This window comes from Echiichthys vipera (assembly GCF_963691815.1).
Source record: "Echiichthys vipera genome assembly, chromosome: 9".
Taxonomy (NCBI): Eukaryota; Metazoa; Chordata; class Actinopteri; order Perciformes; family Trachinidae; genus Echiichthys; species Echiichthys vipera.
The window spans coordinates 14,382,347-14,400,555 of record NC_139834.1 but is presented as its reverse complement, the minus strand read 5'-3'; the positions used below and the strand labels follow the sequence as shown (position 1 = coordinate 14,400,555).

Here is an 18,209-nt window from a genome sequence, read left to right as displayed (position 1 = left end):
GTGTATATATATATGTATATATATATATATATATGCCTGCCCTGCCCTTGTCACATCCCTGTCTATATCTATCTATCTATCTATCTATCTATCTATCTATCTAGATAGATAGATAGATAGATAGATAGATAGATATACAAACGCACACACATTTCTTCTTAGGACAGAAAGGGTCTGGACAATCATTGTAAGATCTGGTTTTAAATCAAGAGGCATAGTTGACCCACCCAACCTCATCTTAGCAAGTGCATTTTAATTGCTATCTTTAGGATGTTGATATGTTCTGTCCTATTATTCTGGCACTACGCTACATTCAGTGAGCTATCAGATTATTTTACCTCATCAGGAATTTCAGCTTACTACTGCAGGTTTTCTTTTTAAATCATACTTATTATGGTGCTTTATTTTAATAGCAAACATGGTGCCTCTACAGAATCATGTTGTTTGCTCAAATATGTTAATGCCAGACAAATAATTACTTAAAAAAGGGTCAACCAGATATTAAAGGGTAAGTCAATATCTGATTTGACTCACAATCGCAATTTGTGTGCCTATCTAAACACTATGAAAGTACTATGTTTAGCAAAATAAAGTGTGAGATAAAGTACGATAAGAGTGTTTGCAGTGACAATAAACTGCAGATTAAATTCCTACTTGTGTCACAGAATCTGATGGGTCACATAATTTGGTATTAATCAGGTATCCTTTCTTAATATTTCATAAATCATTTGTTATGCTTCTATAAGGCTTCATTACTTTGTGATTCTTTACAGCACCTAACTGTTGCCTTGTAAATATCAGTTTTTTTGTTCCTTATTTATTTTGTGTATTTGTTTACATACATTAAACGGGCGGAGAGTGTCAAATTAACATTGTCCATTAATAAAAACACAATCAAATGTGGAATTGCTCATCATCCAACAATATTAACAACTCCTAAATAATAACAATGACTCAATGATCTCTCCATAATCCTTATTTTCTGCACATCCTGCACAAAGTATTTGTTAATTTTGTTTCCAAACAGCTATACTGTACATATTTGTGTTGTATTCTCTTTTACATATTTTATTGCTCTATTTCTAATATATACTTATGTTCTTGACTGTTGCAGTTAGTTGCTGTAATTTACATTTCCTCTTATGTTTATTTTATGCACCAAACACCAATGCAAATTCCTTGTAAGTGACAACCTATTTGGCAATAAATAGCATTTGGGTTCTGATTCAAATAACTCCATAGGCAAACTGCTGCCTTACATGGATAAATAAAGTTGTGATAAATCGAACTGACTAAATTATCATGGGCAATAGAGTATTAGGATATACATTTTGAAAAAGGGCCTACATTGCAAAAAAATGTGCCTGGAGTGTCATATATAGTGTAATAATCTGCCATACCATGCTATGTGTCCTCACTGTCCCCTAACGGTGAGTTTGGGAACTTCCATGCTACTTGGAGCAGTGTGCCAGGACACAAACAAAACTGTCAAAGCAGAAATACATATAATTTTTAAACATGTGTAAGACAGAAGTTTACAAAAATGTAAATAGCACCAAGTTGACATACAGTATTTAAGAAAAAGGACCAGACAAGTGTCCACACAGAGGATGTCAAGTGTGTTGAAACCCGTAGCAGCGTATTAGTCCCATATCATCCACTTTGTTTAATCATTTCTCTAATACAAACAGTTTAACATCATAACAATGCAGCCATTTCATATAAGTTAAAAAAAAAAAAGGTAAAATGTGAAAACAAAACAATCATAATCAGAGAAAAACAAACAAATGCCCTATAGAATAAAATCTCAAGGGAAAATATTACCCAGCTATACAACCATAGGTGTGTCTTTGTATTCTGTGGCCTCCTCTTCTCACTTCACTAAACTAAAAACCCAGGACATTTGGAGGCACTGGGGTGGGGGGAGCTTATGGGAAATTACTTTCACCGGCTCAGTTAATTTGCATCTGTGCGGATGGGATTTGAAAGAGAGAGGAGAGAAGCAGAGGAAGTCATTTTAGCCTAATGAGAAGCACACACAAGTCTCTTTAAAAAAAAAAAAAAAAAATCTGTAGCTCAGATGCTACTGGTCTCATTTTTGGTTGGCCGCTTCCTTGTTGCAGTCTTTGACCTCCCCTTTCAGCTCAGCTAGCTGTTCTGAATGGACGGCCAGGGTGCCATTCACCTCGGCCAGATAGGAGTCTGAATGTCTCTCAAGCTCTGCCCTGATCCTCTCCAGGTGCTCTGCCAGCTCCCCCAGGCTGCTGCACTGGCCCTCTACCTGGCTCACCCTGCTATCAACATCCTTCACCTCCCGCTGTACTTCTATCGCTGTGCTCCGGCAGCCCTGCAGCTCACCATTCAGCCGTCTCTTCAAGGACACTAGCTCTCCCTTCAGCTGGGCCAGCCGCCTCTCCCCGGCCCCTAGGAGGCTGGATTGGTGGCCCACTAGTTTGGTGATTCCTTGTACCTGGTTGACTATCTGGTGCTCTCTCTGCTCCCAAGAGGCATTAGCATGGCCCACTTCAGTTGCAATGAATCTAATAGAGTCCTTTAAGCCCTTCAGAGTGCGATTCACAGAGTTAATGTTGACCTTAAGCAGGGTGATCTCTCCTTGGACGGCACCCTCCGTGTCCTCCTGGGCGATATGGAAGAGCAGGTTCTGCAGGGTGTTGTTTAGGCGGTCCAGCTGGTTTGAATGGGAGTTGAGGCGGTCAGTCAACTTCTTCTCCATCCCTTCACACTCCTCCTCTACTTCAGGGATACTGACACCCCCTGCTGGCGGGGTGGAGGGCGAGCAAGAAGAGGTGCAGAGGAGCTCCAGGTCTATCAACTGTTTCTGAATGCCATCCAGATCTCCCTCTACTCTCCTCCTCACAGACTCAATCTCAGTCTCCAGTGCTGGGACCACCTGACCCTCTAGGAGTGCCGGAGCAGTCGCATTGCTCAGCTCCTCAACGGCCACAAACACTCTCTCCTCCAGGGTCTTCAACTTGTCTTCCAGCATCGTCTTGAAGCCATCCAGACCAGCAGGAAGCCCTGCTATTCCATCAGGTCCACCCTCTGTGGCATTGAGGCGGCCCTCTAAATCCACCAGTCGGGTCTCGATCAGTGTCTCCACGTGTATGCTCTGGTCAGTGAGGGCATTCTGGAGCTGTCTCTGAGATTCTGTCAAGCCTTTAACTGACTCCTCCAGCAGCAGCACACGCTGGGACAGACTATTCACCTGCAATAATCAATAATTTATTAGTTCATTAATCATCCAATAAAATGTCCAGTCATACATGATTACAATTTAGAGATATTACACTTATTAATGTGCATTATCTAGTCAAAGGAATAGTATAATTCTCTCGAGATATATCTCATTTGTTTAACTCTTCCAAAAGCCAAAATGACTACTTATAAGCCGGATGCAATGACTTCCTGGAGTCTTTGCTGTTTGCCCAGCAACCTCATGGTAATGCCAAGACTCCATGTAGTCACTGCTCCCAACATAACTAAAACATAGATTAAATAAATTGTCATCTATATGGCATTTGTAAGGATTAAAATATAAAAAGGATATAATTTGTTATTTAATTAGCTTTAGAAGTGATGGTAGGTGGATTTTCTTTCCTCTGGACAGAGCAACCTGCGATCCTTCAAGCTTCATATAAGCATATGGGCATGTACAATGAAAGTGGTATTGATCTTCTTGTCTAATCCTCAGTAAGAAAGTCAATAAAATTATGGCTCAAAATGTCAACCTATTCCTTTAAACCTTCCGTCTAAATTTTGGTGGTTTCTCGCTGTTGATGAAGAGCTCTCTCTACATGGCAGCCCCATGAGTGAATTTAATTCAGGATTTATTTCAGGAAAAACTGTTCTCCTACATGCTGATCACATCAATGTAATACCTGTCCACAGCAGCTCTCAGTGAGAGTTAGGCCCTGGATCTGAGCCTGCAAAGAGCCCAACTCCTCCCTGAGCCCGGTCTCTCTTCCATCCAGAGACTGCTGCATCTGCTCCTGGCCATCCATGTGCTCCCTATGGCAATGGTTCTGCACCTCCCCAATCTTCTGGTCACATTGGCTCTCCAGACCGGTCAGACGGCGCTCAAATCCATCTAGGATCTCAGCCCGCATGTTGGCCAGTTTGGTGTCCAGGATCTCATCTAGATGAGCAGTGAAGCTGGGGCCAGGGATGGGCCTGCCTCTAGCTCCTTCCAACAGCCTCTTCAGCTGGCCATCATGACCCAGGACCATCCCCTAAGGACACACACAGTTGAGAAGATAGCATTTAATAAAGGAAGGAGAAGGACAAAAGGAGGTCTGATCCATCTGTACAGATACTGAATAAACCAATCTCTATACAAGCATAGTGTGCCAGTACCTGAATCTCCTCTAGGATGTGAGTTTTGGCTCGCAGCTCATCCTTCACTTCTGTTACCCTCCCTGCCAAGTCTCCAAATCCAGTGAAGCCCTCTTCTCCTTCCAGTCCATCAGGAGTCCCATCTGGGATCACCCCAAATCCCACTGTGGAGTCGGGCACACGGGGACCGTTTGGTAGCAGGGACACCAGGATTTTGTTGGTGTCTTCCCGGAGAGATGTTCGCAGTCGATCCTCGATGCCAGCCACCACCCCGTTGAGAGTGTCTAGACCCTGTGTGAGGCGATGCAGATCCTCCTCCATGCGGTCCAAACGTTCACCAGTCACTCCTGAAATCCCAAATTTTTTTCCTGTATTTCCAAGGATCAAACGGAAAAAATAGAGGATTTAATTTAGAAAGTTTATCAACGCTTAAGAAGGAATAATGAAAAAAAGAGAGAAAATACATGCCCAGTGCTTTACAATATTGGCATTGGTTCTCACCATAGTTTGGTTTTCCGTTTCCAGGAGGGAGCTGTCCTGTGGGTATTGGTCTGTGGTCAGGCACGCCAGGGAAGGGTTTACCAGGCTCCAGCTGGCCTCCTCCAGGCCTCTGGTCCACAGGGGGTCTAGGGCCATGGGGGAAGCCCTTTATCCCTGGGCGATGGGGCAAACCCCCACCCTTGAAAGGTGGCATCACAACGTCAGGCAGCGACGTGGGTCCATCATAGCAGTTTTCTCCAGCGTAGCCGGGACAACATCTCCACTCCAGCTCAGTCACCGTCTTAAAACCCACTTTATACTTTGGCTTGTAGAATGTCCTGTACCTGAAGGAGACATGATGGAAAACATGATTCCTGTCAGAGGTCAAGAGAGCATGTTACAACGGTCGTATAAGAAGTGCTGCATTTGATTTTACTAATTGAGAGCACAGAGGCAGGTCAGAGGATGGGAAGTGAAGAGCAGAGATAAAGGGATGAAGTTTTTCTCCGTGGGATTAAAGACAGATTAGAGGGAGATTAGGAGATCAAGACAAAGTGTCACGTAAATGATTTGGCATCAGAAGATTGAACCAGGGTCAGAAATCAACCTTAGTGTCTACACTGAATCAAGCTCACACACACACACAGACACACACACAAACAGACACGCACACAGACACACACGCACACACACGCACGCACACACACACACACACACACACACACACACACACACACACACACACACACACACACGCACACACACACACATACACATTCGCCTTTGTGTGTGGGCTTTTTAGAGGCATATTAATAAATAAAAAAAATCACATCTAAAATCTTCATGGTCTGCATGGGCACACACACACACATGCAGATACACACTCCTATATCTGCATCATTAAAATATTACTTCTGACCTCAAACTGTATCATAATAGAAAAACACAAATGGTAATGTTTTAAATTTATCTGGGGTGTTACTTAGTTGGGCAGGTAAGAAACAAGACCATCCCAGAATAATCAATAAATGAGGAAGAGCTCTTCAGCATTTTGACTGTACAGATAATGAAATGGTGTTCACAGTAGCCAACATACTTTGAAATTACTTAAAAATATTTGTTTTGAATCGAAATTGAATTAAAACCCAATGATGTCTCTCTGTAGAAGAGCTCTGACCACAAACACAGATGTGCATGCAGCTGAAGACCTGCACTCAGCATATGGACATCATGTGAACACTAGATGGCAGCATAGGTGTAGAGTAGATTCTACAGTGTCCCCACTGTTCTGCCTGAAGTAATGATTATGCATTTCAAACTTCACAACTCTTTATGACTTAAACTGAACAGTCGAAGGCTTGAGGTGTAACTTTAGCCTTTTCGTTTATTATAATTTGGTGTTTTGTTAGAAAAAAAACTTACATGACAACAGGACACTTCTGACCCCAGATGCACTTGGTGGTGTACTCGGCCTTCACGTAGGTAGACACTCCATCCTGCATGGTGCATGTGATGTTCCTTTGGACCACATAGGCACAATAGTTTCTGTGGGGACAGAGTAGAGAAACATTAGAGTGGCAGCGCTGATATAGCAATACTGCAATATCCATCTAATTAAAGATTCCCTTGTTTTACTCTGTGCCTGTAAACAATTTAAAGTTAGACTACACAGCTTTTGCTGAACTGAAAGGGTCTGTATAATTGCTCATCACTTATAACTAAATTCCCCCCTAAAAATCTCACTTTAAATTAACAAATACTGTAGTTGCTCAAATGACAGTACCTCATTTTTAGTGATATTTCCCTTTAAATCCCCGCTGCTCTACCTCCAGCTGGGTGAGGAGATTATATCTTCCAGACAAATATGTCTTTCAAATATGAAGCCTCCCGCGTGTTAAGTCTGTTTTTGATTATTCTGTCTGTCCTCTTTTCTGTTGCATAGTGCTTTTTTGTGTATTTTGATACTGCTCAGTAGTAGTTTAATTGTTATTGCTGATTTTGCTTTCTTTCTTTGTTTGTCTTTATAAGCAGCCCCGTAACAATGTGTTTGTAATGTTGCATATACACACATTTCCTATCTATGTAAATATGAAATAATATGATTTCATTATTGATTTCAAATTGCATTTTTGGTTTGCATTTTATAACCAGATCTTACAAGCTTTGGAGGGCTTTTCAAAGAACAGCTTTATGTCACATATGAATAACTTATATAAAATGATGTTTCCCTATTTAAATACAAGAGCATATTTATGGATCCCTCTGGTATTAGTCAGAATGATGAAAAGAAAATGAAAGAGGGATGTTTGCTGAGCTCTGTGAGAATGGATTGTCTTTTGTTTCCTTCTAGTTAAAAAAGAGGTAAACTAATTCAGGAACTATCCTACCAAGTCAAGTTTCTTGAGCTAAAATAATTTATTAAAACAAAAACAACAAATATCACTGAGACAGTTTTCAACCCTGAGAGATCTCAAATAAATCCAAAATCTAACACATAATAACTCCACTATAATGACTTTCAACAGTTGTTGCATCATGCTGGAGCTGGATCTTCTCTCTCCTTCTCCCTCTTCATTGCCAGTGCAGCTATAGCAACTGCTAAATGTTCCTCTGGCCCCCGTGCAACACAGGAAACGATGATCTGCACTCTTTAGACTCACATGTGAAGCATTTCTTACATTCAGGGGGGAGCATTTAGGAGCACATTCAGTACTTAATGTTGCTCCACAGCTGTTTCGGGACAAATAGAAGTGTTTGGGGGCATAGGGAGGGACGCAGAGGCCGAGAAGGCTCTACATGCCAAGTTAACAGGTTCAGAGGGCTAACAAGCAGCCTGTCAGAATCTGTGAGAAACTGCTACACCGCTGCTGCTTTCTACAAACCGCTGACTGTGTTGACAGCATTTGTGTGTGTCTGTGTGTGTGTGTGTCACCACTCTCCCCCTGTTGACATATGTTAATAGCGGTAGAAGGAAAAGGGCAGGAGACTAAATGACAGACCTCCTTTCATACCAGCCTGACAACCTGCTGCCAGGTCATGCGTTGTTAAGGAAGTGGTGGTTATGACCTGAACTGATGTGGTGTGATGGGAGTTCTTAAAGCGCTTTAAACTCACAGAGGCAATTTACTGGCTGCAGCAGATGATTTTTAGCGCAAAGGAAAATCTGGCAGGAAAAAATGTTTTGATGTATCAGATTGTGCTTAGACATATGAAATGAAGACTTTAGGCCCAATGTGACAACACAAATGCATCATAATTTCTTGCACATTTTGCCTCCCATTAGAACAAACTCGTGCATTGTTTCCCCGCTCCATCTACTGATGTTACAATGCTGCTAACAATTTACTTTCAAGCACTTTTTTTCTCACCAACACCCCACCTGCAGGCTCTTTGCTTTACGATCCCTGAACACCGATCACTCCCTCTGCTCTCATCTGCTGCTCACAGAACACACAGCCATTGGCGCCAAAATAAATTACTTTTTTTTTCCTTTATTTTTTTAACATGTGAAAAATATATTTGTACAAGATCACGTTTACGTGGTGATGGTAATAGAGATTCCCGGAGTTAAGAAAAACTGACAGTACTGACATCTACAGAATATTAGTGAGTTGCTTAAGCAGTATATTGTAAAATCTCAGTAGTGTTAAACACTACTATGGTAGTATGGTTTCCTCCTCATAAATGACAGATTCATTAAATGGAAAAAAAGGTTTATAACTTTGTGTGGTGTGAATGTGAGATAAGCTTCTAAGAACATACAAGGTTGAATGACAGCTGATACAGAGCAGTGGATGAGTATGTCTGTGTATAGAGTACAGTGAGTGTGTGACCCCTTCTCACTTTACACGCAGAGCTGATCAGTGGAGTGAGTAAAAAGTGATAATGTTCACAGACTTGTTTGTCAGATGCACATCTGAGGAGGGAGTCAATGACCCTCAGACTCACTCGCCATGTCTGAAAAGTGCAGGAATCCAGATGTACATGTGATGAAAAAAACCTCCTGGTCTCTGTTTCTGCCTCTCTCTCTCCACAGTTTGCTCTGTTTTCATAGATCTGTCAATGTCATTTGGGTCTGCGAGTGATATTTTATCCTCAGTGTCTTACAGACAGAGGGGTTCTGGCGTTTGTGAGAATCAAAGTCGAGCGCTAAGATAAATCCGGTCCCTCTGCGCCGCAGTGTCGGCCGGGGCAACTGCAGGTCACTTTCTCTGCTGTGTAAAAACAGATCTTTATAGGAAGAATGTTGAGTTTCAACTCGAGAGATAGTGATAGTGTGTGTGAGCTGCACAGACACTCACACTTGGACACATTTTACACATGCAATGGAACTCGTGGTCCTTTTATCTCACATCCACAGGGACCACACAGCTCTGCAGGATGAGGAATACAAAAGCTTTATCGCCAGAAATACGAACCCATGATGTGAAAGTGGTCATATGGGAAAAGAAAATAGCTTTCTTTAGTGTTGCAAGGTAGGTGAGAACTTTGTTTTGTGTGTGTGTGTGTGTGTGTGTGTGTGTGTGTGTGTGTGTGTGTGTGTGTGTGTGTGTGTGTGTGTGTGTGTGTGTGTGTGTGTGTGTCTGGAGCAGAGAGCACTAATGTGGACGCTTTGGGGAAAAACGGATGAAAAGTCCTGATCCAGCATTATCTGACATCAGAGGCGAACAGAGAGGAAGGAGAAAGAGAGAGGGGGGGGTGCTGCACTCTGAGCTATTTTCACACTTCACACAAGGAGACTGTTTTTTTGAGTATATAAATACTTTGTGACGTTTGTTTTAGCACCCGTTGGTTGGGAGCTGTTAGCCACACTGGATAATACAGTAAGCACCTGACAGTAAAAGTTGCTTAGATCAAATCAGTGACTCACATTTAAAAGCAACTAACTGGGCAACATACCACACAACTGCTATAGATGATTATAATTATAATTACAATTAACAGTAAAAACATTTTTTTTTTAAATATGCAATTGCATGGTAATATTGTAGAGCTTCATGTGACAAAGTGGTCAAAGTTTCAAACATGATTTGAAGATTAAGTTTGACTGAGAGCAAGTGCACTATTCCTTATCTTCAGGACAGCAATGTCAAAGGCATGATAAACCTTTAAATTTTATTTGGCTGCTGGAACCATACCATAGCTAAAATAATATAAAATGCTGGGACAGACAAAAGAATCTGGTCAGAGGACCTGAGTGACCTGGAAAAAGAACAGTAATGAAGGTCAGAGGTTTAGGAAGTTGCAAACACGCATAATAAACCCAAACAACCCTAACAGATTTTTGTGTGGATTCAAAGTTATTTTCAAGGCTTACTCAGTTAGCCTGTTTATTCTGGGTTATTATTGATTTACTCCTGTTTACCTCATTTTCTTGCAAGTGGTGGCTTAAACTTCAGCCTAGGCTTTTTGTTAAGGAGAGCTTTTATTTTATTTTTGAGTAGACTAAGTTTGCAGCTGGTCGATAATAAATATGGCTGGGTTTCTTGCTGTTTGCCTGTTAACAGGGCTTATTTCTATTGCAAGCTATTTTGATTATTTTGATTACATTTCCCTCATCTGGTATTTAGTATAAAATGAATTAGGCTGAAAAGAAGCCAAAAATGCTAAGTGACTTCTTGCCTAATTTCTACAACTGCTGTAAATTGTATTTTGGATATATTTTAACTATTTCTTTCTGTGTGTTAAACGAAACTTGGATCCCACTGTAAACAATATGAAAAAAATCTAATTCAAATGCATCAGTGTGTTGAACTCTTTTGTACACCTCCCACATTCACCTGACCTTAGTCTTCCTCTCCAATCAACATAAAAAGAGTCTTCACCTCCTTTCACCATGTTGGGAAAGCCACACTTTGACAGTTGCCTCCTCTCTCTCCTAACACACTTTCCCCTTTAAATGCCAAAATATTGTCTTTTTTCTGTCGTCAGAGCGTGTCATTTTTTGACTGCTAGTCTGGTCCCACTGTAAATATTTCCAGTATAGCATTTCAGTTTCTAAAACCCTTCACAGCCTCCCAGGGGGAAAGCAGAATTCCCATCTCAGATTCTCATGTTGGGCGTTTTTGGCAAATATTATTGCTTCTACCTCCACCTCCACCTCCACCCTCTGCTGGGCCCAAAACAATTCACCTTTCAATCCCCCCATTTTTCCCATAACCTCTGTCTCCTTTTTTCTGCAAAATCTGCAAACTGCAGGTAATCACTGTTTACTTATCTAAGCATACCAGTCCCGCTCTTGCCTCTGTTTCTTATACCTTTTTTCTTTCTCTTTACATTTTTCACGACACCCCTCTGGGTTGCCTCATCATGACCCTGCTGTCTTCGGCCCTCTAAGCTGCTATATTTCCTCTGTTGCTTTGACGCAGTGGCACTAAAGGATTCACCTTCCTCATTACCCGTTCTCTCACCTGCAGGATTCCTGACCGTTTGAACCCAGACCACTGCTGCTGCCTCTGATTTATGACTGGAGCGGTCCAGGTAGAAAACCATGCAATCTTTAATAGGAACTTTAACAACCGTGTCTTTGGGCTAACAACTCTTCTCCAGGGCCCATCTCTTTCCATATATGTTTTTAATGAAACCTAGTTCTAGCCAACTGGCAGGGTTTGAAGGCCCCATGGTGCAGGGTTGATTGACGTTACTCTTGTGTCTACTGATTAGGGTTAAAGGAAAGACATGATACTCCCAGCTCCGACATTCATAGACAGTCAGCTCCAATGCCAGCTCTGGTTATTTTACCTTAAAGGCATACCATTACTTTTACATGTGCTTACATTTTGGCTATCAGCCTCTAATCCTTACTACAGCAGTTAAATCATGTAATTATGTTTACAATTTCTGGTTGTTAGTTCCTATTCATTATAGATCATTTTAGTTTGCTTTAACGGGCAGTTATATATTCTTTATGTTATTTTGTTCTACTTTTCTCTTGGGAGTACAGTAAGAGGCTCAAACACCGGTAGTGAAAAAACACACCAATAACTTATCCTCAGGCATTTCCCAAAGCACATAATCTTCTTTGAGTAAGAATAGCTGTCTGTGTTCTTGAAATAAATAGGTTTTCAAACGGAATTGCCATATTTGTTGGAATCATTGTACTGAATGTGCTTGGGAATAAAATCAGTAGCAATGTAATACAGAAGGTGGCTGTTGGACAAATCAAAGCAACTAATTTTCTGATAAAGATAGGCCCTATATAATATGCATAGAGAGCCAGAGTGAAACAGGAATTTAAAATACAATTGACATTTAACATTAACAAACACCATTTCCCTCAAGACCTACCCTTTGTGGGTTTAATGTCAAGGCTTGACAAGAGGTCGAGGAGCAGTGGCTCTACTCTGAACAGCCTCTGGATGTCTGAGCTCTTTAAGCTATTTCTAAGGGTGAGCCCAGCCACCCCAATGGAGAAAACTCATTCTGTCCTCTTGCTTTTGCAATCTCATTATTTTGGTCACTACCCATAACTTTTGACCATGTAGGTGAGGGTTGGAATGTAGATCGACTGGTAAATCAAAAGCTTTGCCTTCCGGCTCAGCTCCCTTTAGTCTGGTACAATGCTGCCCCAATCCAACTGTTAATCTCACGTATATGCCTACTGTTGGTAAGTATTTTATGGGCCCTTCACGTGTGAAACAAAACATTTAAGGAATAGTTTGACACCTCATCTCATATTCTTTCCTGCAGAGAAATTTGTTGAGAGGATTGATACGGCTCTCATGTCTTTATGTTGGATAAATATGATGCTACAGCTACCAGGTGATTAGCTTAAGTATAAAGCTAGTCTGACTCTGTCCAATGGTAAAACACATCTACAGTATAGCTCACCAATATATTGTTTCTTATTCTAAACTAAGCACTCATTAACACTTCATTCATTCATGATAAGCTAATCGACTGCTAGCTTTAGCACCATATTTAACTCAAGTACCCTATTTTACAAAACTATTCCCTTTAAAAATCTTATTTTATAGGTCGCCCTAACAACTTGTTTGTAGTCTTTTTTTTTTATGTTAGCAGTGGACCAAAGCCTGTTGTCTTACTTAAAACTCTAATTTTGCATAATGCATTAGCCAATTAGATTGTAAGTGTTAACAAAAAAATCAAAAACATTTTGGCAGAAAGGTCAGTTAAAGCAGTAAGTCAGATAAATATGTGTTGGTGAGGAGCTTGGGAGTTTACTGCCCAGCCTCTGTGACCCTTAGCAGGAGACTGGCTCCATTCTTGCCCTCCACTGGACACTCAACACAAACTTACAACAGCAACCAGTAACCTCTAACCTCTACCAACTCACTGACCTTTCCCCCCGTGATCCATGTCCCATACATCATCAAAAAGCCCTAGGATACGTCTCTAATCTGATCCGTGAAGGCATGTAGCATCTGCTGGGATCCTAATTGATTTATACAACACCCATTTCCCCGTGATGGGTATATTATATGGCCCTGAGATTGTGTTTCACCTGTTGTTGTGGTATAGTGGTATGTTATAGTGCAAAATGGGGAGAGATGCTTGTGGAGTGCTGGGCACATTTTTAACTTAGCTTTTTTCCTTTGTGATTTATACAATTACATTTGGAACATGTTACACATAATAAATTATACACATAGTTTCCTATGCACAGCATCACTTCACAAGCATACCCATGAATAATCAGCATATTTTTTTAATCATTTTAGTTTGCTCTTGGAGAAGAAAATGTAATATCAAAGTCTTGGGCCACAATACACTCCAAAATGGGATCTAAGCCAACCATGCACAGTTTGAGCCCATGTGGCTTCTATGCGTTTCTATGCAATAAAGCTGTGACAGGAAGTATTGTAACTGTCTAAGATGTCACAGTCATTGACTATAGGGCTATATATTTTCTCACGGCAGCAAGTGGTTGCACTGAGTGAAGGGAATGGCTGTGAAATCTAATGACTCGCTTTGCTGCCAAAAGACAGATAACAATTCAACGTGTAGAAAAAAAAGGCTGTGGTGCACTGACAGCTGCAAATTTGAAATATCTCACTAAAAACAAGTGAGTTTTGTCCATGTGTCTCTGTGGTCAGTAAGAAACAAGAGTTTGTATTTACAAGCTGTGAAAGCACATAAGTGAAATCCTTCACAAAAATACACAAACATTCATACCGATGTATATGGACACACACACGCACGCACGCACGCACACACACACGCGCGCGCGCACACACACACACACACGTCATAGCACATGTTATTTTTAAGTCTCTATTTCCACTGACCAGTCCAGGTTGACAACAACTGAGGTCATATATCTGTAGTGGTTGTCTGACACTGACACATCCCTTCGGCCCACTGTGTCCAAGGTTGGTAAGCAACTCTTGTATAAACACTATAGTTACAGACACATGTGGGAGAATATTATCAGCTGCCATCTGTCAATACTGATCAGCTAGTTTTAAATAGAACAATCTATAAATGTCTGGGTAATCTATCAATCTTTGGCAAAGTCAGCAAATGGATGCCACTGTCATATGCCATCAGCATGCAGTTGACATGACCAGCGAAGATTAAAATATCAGAATATCATGCAGTGCACAGAGGAGAGGCAGTGAGAGAAAGGATAAGCTAGCGCATAAGAACTGCTGGGAGAGACAAGCTGACTGGATTGGGTTACTGTATATTGTCAGTTGACAAGTTAAAGAAGAGAAGTAGAGTGAGGGATGCTGAAGAGCCTGTTCTCTGGAGGTGAGGGCACATGGCAGACTTAGCAGAACTGGGCAATCATCAGTGTTCTATGGCAGTTTGAGTGAAGCAGCAGGTAGCTGGGGAGCTGTCCAAAGAAATACAAGCTCTCGGGGGAAGCCAAGCAAAAGAGACAGGAAAAAACCGAAAGAACCCTGCAGACCAAACATGAGCCATCCCTGTCCAGGCAATAATATATCTATAAGGTTCTGTTTAATCTCACAGCTTTGTGGCTTTCAAATAACATGCTCATGCGGTTTGACTGTCCTGACAATATCAGTCCAGTGTATTTACATCACAGACCATTGATTAAAAACAGAAGACTTAACTTCTTGTTGAGATCGGAAGAGAGAAAAAAAAGCTTACGTATTTATTGGACATTAGTTGTACCACTCCCTTCTGTCAGCGGGTGACCAGCTGTACTGTAAGTAAGCGAGCCCCCCACACAAACACACAGCGGCTGTGAGGGATCAATACTCTTGTCATCAACTCAACACCCCCCTCGCTGCATCATAAAGGTCATAATGACAGCTTTGTTTTTATAAGGCAGCATGTCATTGTTGCTCGATAGTGTTTGCCCCAGCCACAGAGGGTTTTAGGTGTGAACCATAGAAAAGGGCTGATGGTGAGTAAGGGAGAAACAGAGAGTCAATTCAGGGATCTGTTACCAAGCTGATGCCCTAACTAAAACCATATTTCTGCAACTTGCTGGTGACATGTGTTTCTCAGTGGAAATACAGTACGAGGTGGGTCCTGCTTGCGAGCACTCTAGCTACTTGGAATGCTTTTTGAATTCAATACCCTGAAGTGTGGGAAGGGAAATAAAACATGCATTAGCGCCTGTGGCATGTCCAAAACGGAGCACTTACTTGTGACGGGTCATGGGCTTGTTTGGTGAATGGTGAGGGTTGAGTCCAGCCTTGTACAGGTTGTATCTGTTTCCATGGAAAGGGTTGACATGGCCCCCATAGAAAGTTCCTTTGCTGTGCACCACAGATAGCAACACTCCTAAGAGAAAGAGCTGTGCAACCAGATTACACAACGTGGTCCTCATTGTTGTTGTTTTTTGTCTCTAAGTCTTTAAAAGCTCAATTAATTCCAGAGTCTTGAAAAATGCTGATACTGCTGATGAGAAAAACTGGGCAAAAAGTGAAAGTTGTAGCCACCCCAGAGTGTTGTATGGAAGTTCCCCGGCTCACATGCAGTCTCGTCCTCTTCAGTGGGCCCTGAAGGAGACATGGAACCCAAACAGCTGTAGCATCACTAGCATCTCGCCCTGCACGCCTTCAGTTTGCGCACTAACCACAGTCTGAGCACATCGGACAGAGCAGAGAGTTGAAGAGGGAGGGGAGAGGAAGAGGGGCAAGGAAGACAACAGAAAGGTGTGCTAGAGGAGGGGTAAGAGAAAGAAGAGAGCAGGACAGAGGAAAGGAGGAGGGATGAATGTTTGAGTGTGTCTCGAGGAAAGTTTCAGCTCCGTATACATACACATGCAAGCGTGTGAGACCTGCTGTCTAGGCTTGAGCCTCCAAGTCCTCTGCACTCTGCATGAGTGAGGGTGTGTGTGCAAGAAGCAGCGTGCTGCTCTGCTGCCTCTGAAGGGGCAGGCAGACAGACAACCCGTATTTGCATATCCCACCCCAACTCCAGCCTGGCTGCTCTCTCCATAGGAGGAGGGGGGGACTCTTTCCCTCTTCCTCTTTCTCACACACACATAAATACAAGTATAAACACACACCATCAGATTCAAATTCTGCTTTAGCTCTGTTTGCTATCCCGTCTCCTGGTCTGTCCCCTTGCTCTCTGATCCCCAACAATCTACGTCTTTGTCTGTTTAATCCCATAATAATTTTATTTCTTCTGCCTTCTCCTTTTCTTTCTCCATCTGCTCTGGGAAGAGCTGTCAACAAAGTACAGCCCCAGTGTGCAGTCCTATGTGCGTGGCTACGGCTGCAGCCAGCTAAGACGTTGCAGATCTGGACACAATGGACCTCCTCCTTGCCTCACTGCGGTCAGTCATTAAAAATCCCAGCCACAGCTTCAGTTGCGATCCACACCCCGACCCCCTGCTTATGTCTTACCGCACTTCCATGTAGGTCTTGAATTCATGCATAACTGCCTCCTGTGTCTTTCAGAAGGTTTTCACTGGGAATTACACAAATTAATTCAGTTTCTATAATGAGCGAACATCAGTGTCTCAATTAATGTTTGTTAAGCCCTGAAACATGTCTCTAAGACTGCGCTTCAAGGGAAACAACAGTGTTGTTGTTGGGCTTTTATTTTGGAGCTGCAATGTTCTTCTTTTAGAAGAAACCAACCAAACCAAAAGCAAATTATAATGTAAATAGACTCGGTGGGAAGCTTGTTGGTGTAGTGACTTACAAAATGTTGGTCATCACTAGTTTTCTTTCTGGCAAAATGGAAACATGACAGAAAGTGTAGATGGAGCAACACAGCTAATTTGACAGTTCCCACAATTTTTGACTCTAGGGTTTTGTCAAGATGATTGGAAATTGGTCAGTAAAGCAAATTTATTTTCTAATAACCAAGACAACATATGGGTTGTTAGATCTGCCATCTCCATGACAATCAGAGCACTCTTGGGTCTGAAAGATAAAGCAACAATTCTACAGAAATAAAATTTTCTTTTGAAATGATTTGAAATCGTACTGTTGTAAAGTAGCCACTGGCTGGATCACAATGTCCTTTAGTCCTTATGTTATCACTAAGAGGACAATGACTATGGGCAGGGCAAGCATGACTTCTCAGTAAGCGTGAATGATTTAAAAAGCTAACCTGAGAAAGGTAGAGGAAGAGGCCGGTGTCTGAAACAGCCTCTTTGTCTGGACGATTGGTTTGCAGAGTCCTTCACACCTGTGTGTGGACTATGCACCATTTACCCTGCTTTATTTACTCTTCATTTACAGGTCAGTGTGAAAGAAAAACAAACAGTTTCACGGTATACAAAGAGAGTTTCCAAATTTCAGACCAAAGAGTGCTCAAACAGCCACAGAGATGAGAGTGTGTGTGTTCTAGATTAGTTAAATGTTTTAGTTCTGGTTCTTTACATTCTATCATCTTGATCCAAGGTATGTAATCTAGTATGGAATCGTTAAGGTCACTTTCGTACGTTTTTGCTGCACAGATTCAAATATCTACAGAGTGTTTTGCCTCCTGCTGAAGATTCATCCCGTTGCTCCACAAACTGTCACCTCACAAAAGCAGGGAGACAGTGAAAAGGAAACTTTTTCTAAATCTGTATCTATCCTGGCAGACAGCTCTGCACTGAAAACCATTTTTCACAAAAATGACTGGCACAATTTTATGCAGATGTCTGCCCCAGCACACTGTGCAGATGTTAAGGAAATATCAGAGATATGTCTTCTCATGAGTTTTTGATCCTTTATAGTATAAAACAGAATAATATGGGCTTTTTTAAAGAACAAACAAGACAACCAAAACATATCAAATAAAATAACTAACTCTTAAAGAATCAACATTTAGTATTATGGGATATTTGCTGTAAGCCACACACTGAATTTACTAACTTGTGAACCAAAACAGTTTTAGTCGGCTCAGCTGGGTTTGATCCTTTTGTTTTCTTTTTACTTTTTTCATTTCCTTGTGTTTCATGTAGAATAAATGGTTATTGTGCCAATAATGGA

At 41.6% G+C, this 18,209-nt stretch overlaps 1 protein-coding gene across 1 annotated transcript; it reads right to left on the bottom strand.

The window, feature by feature from the left end:
* Positions 1-1,602: 1,602 nt before the first annotated feature.
* On the bottom strand, positions 1,603-16,086 carry emilin3b (elastin microfibril interfacer 3b). The gene is made up of 6 exons (XM_083919288.1): positions 15,414-16,086; positions 6,256-6,378; positions 4,855-5,177; positions 4,375-4,721; positions 3,900-4,250; positions 1,603-3,226 (listed from the first exon to the last, which is right to left on the bottom strand). Exons 1-6 carry the CDS (start codon positions 15,596-15,598, stop codon positions 2,093-2,095), a joined length of 2,463 nt encoding a protein of 820 aa, XP_083775414.1. The 5' UTR covers positions 15,599-16,086; the 3' UTR covers positions 1,603-2,092.
* Positions 16,087-18,209: the final 2,123 nt, after the last annotated feature.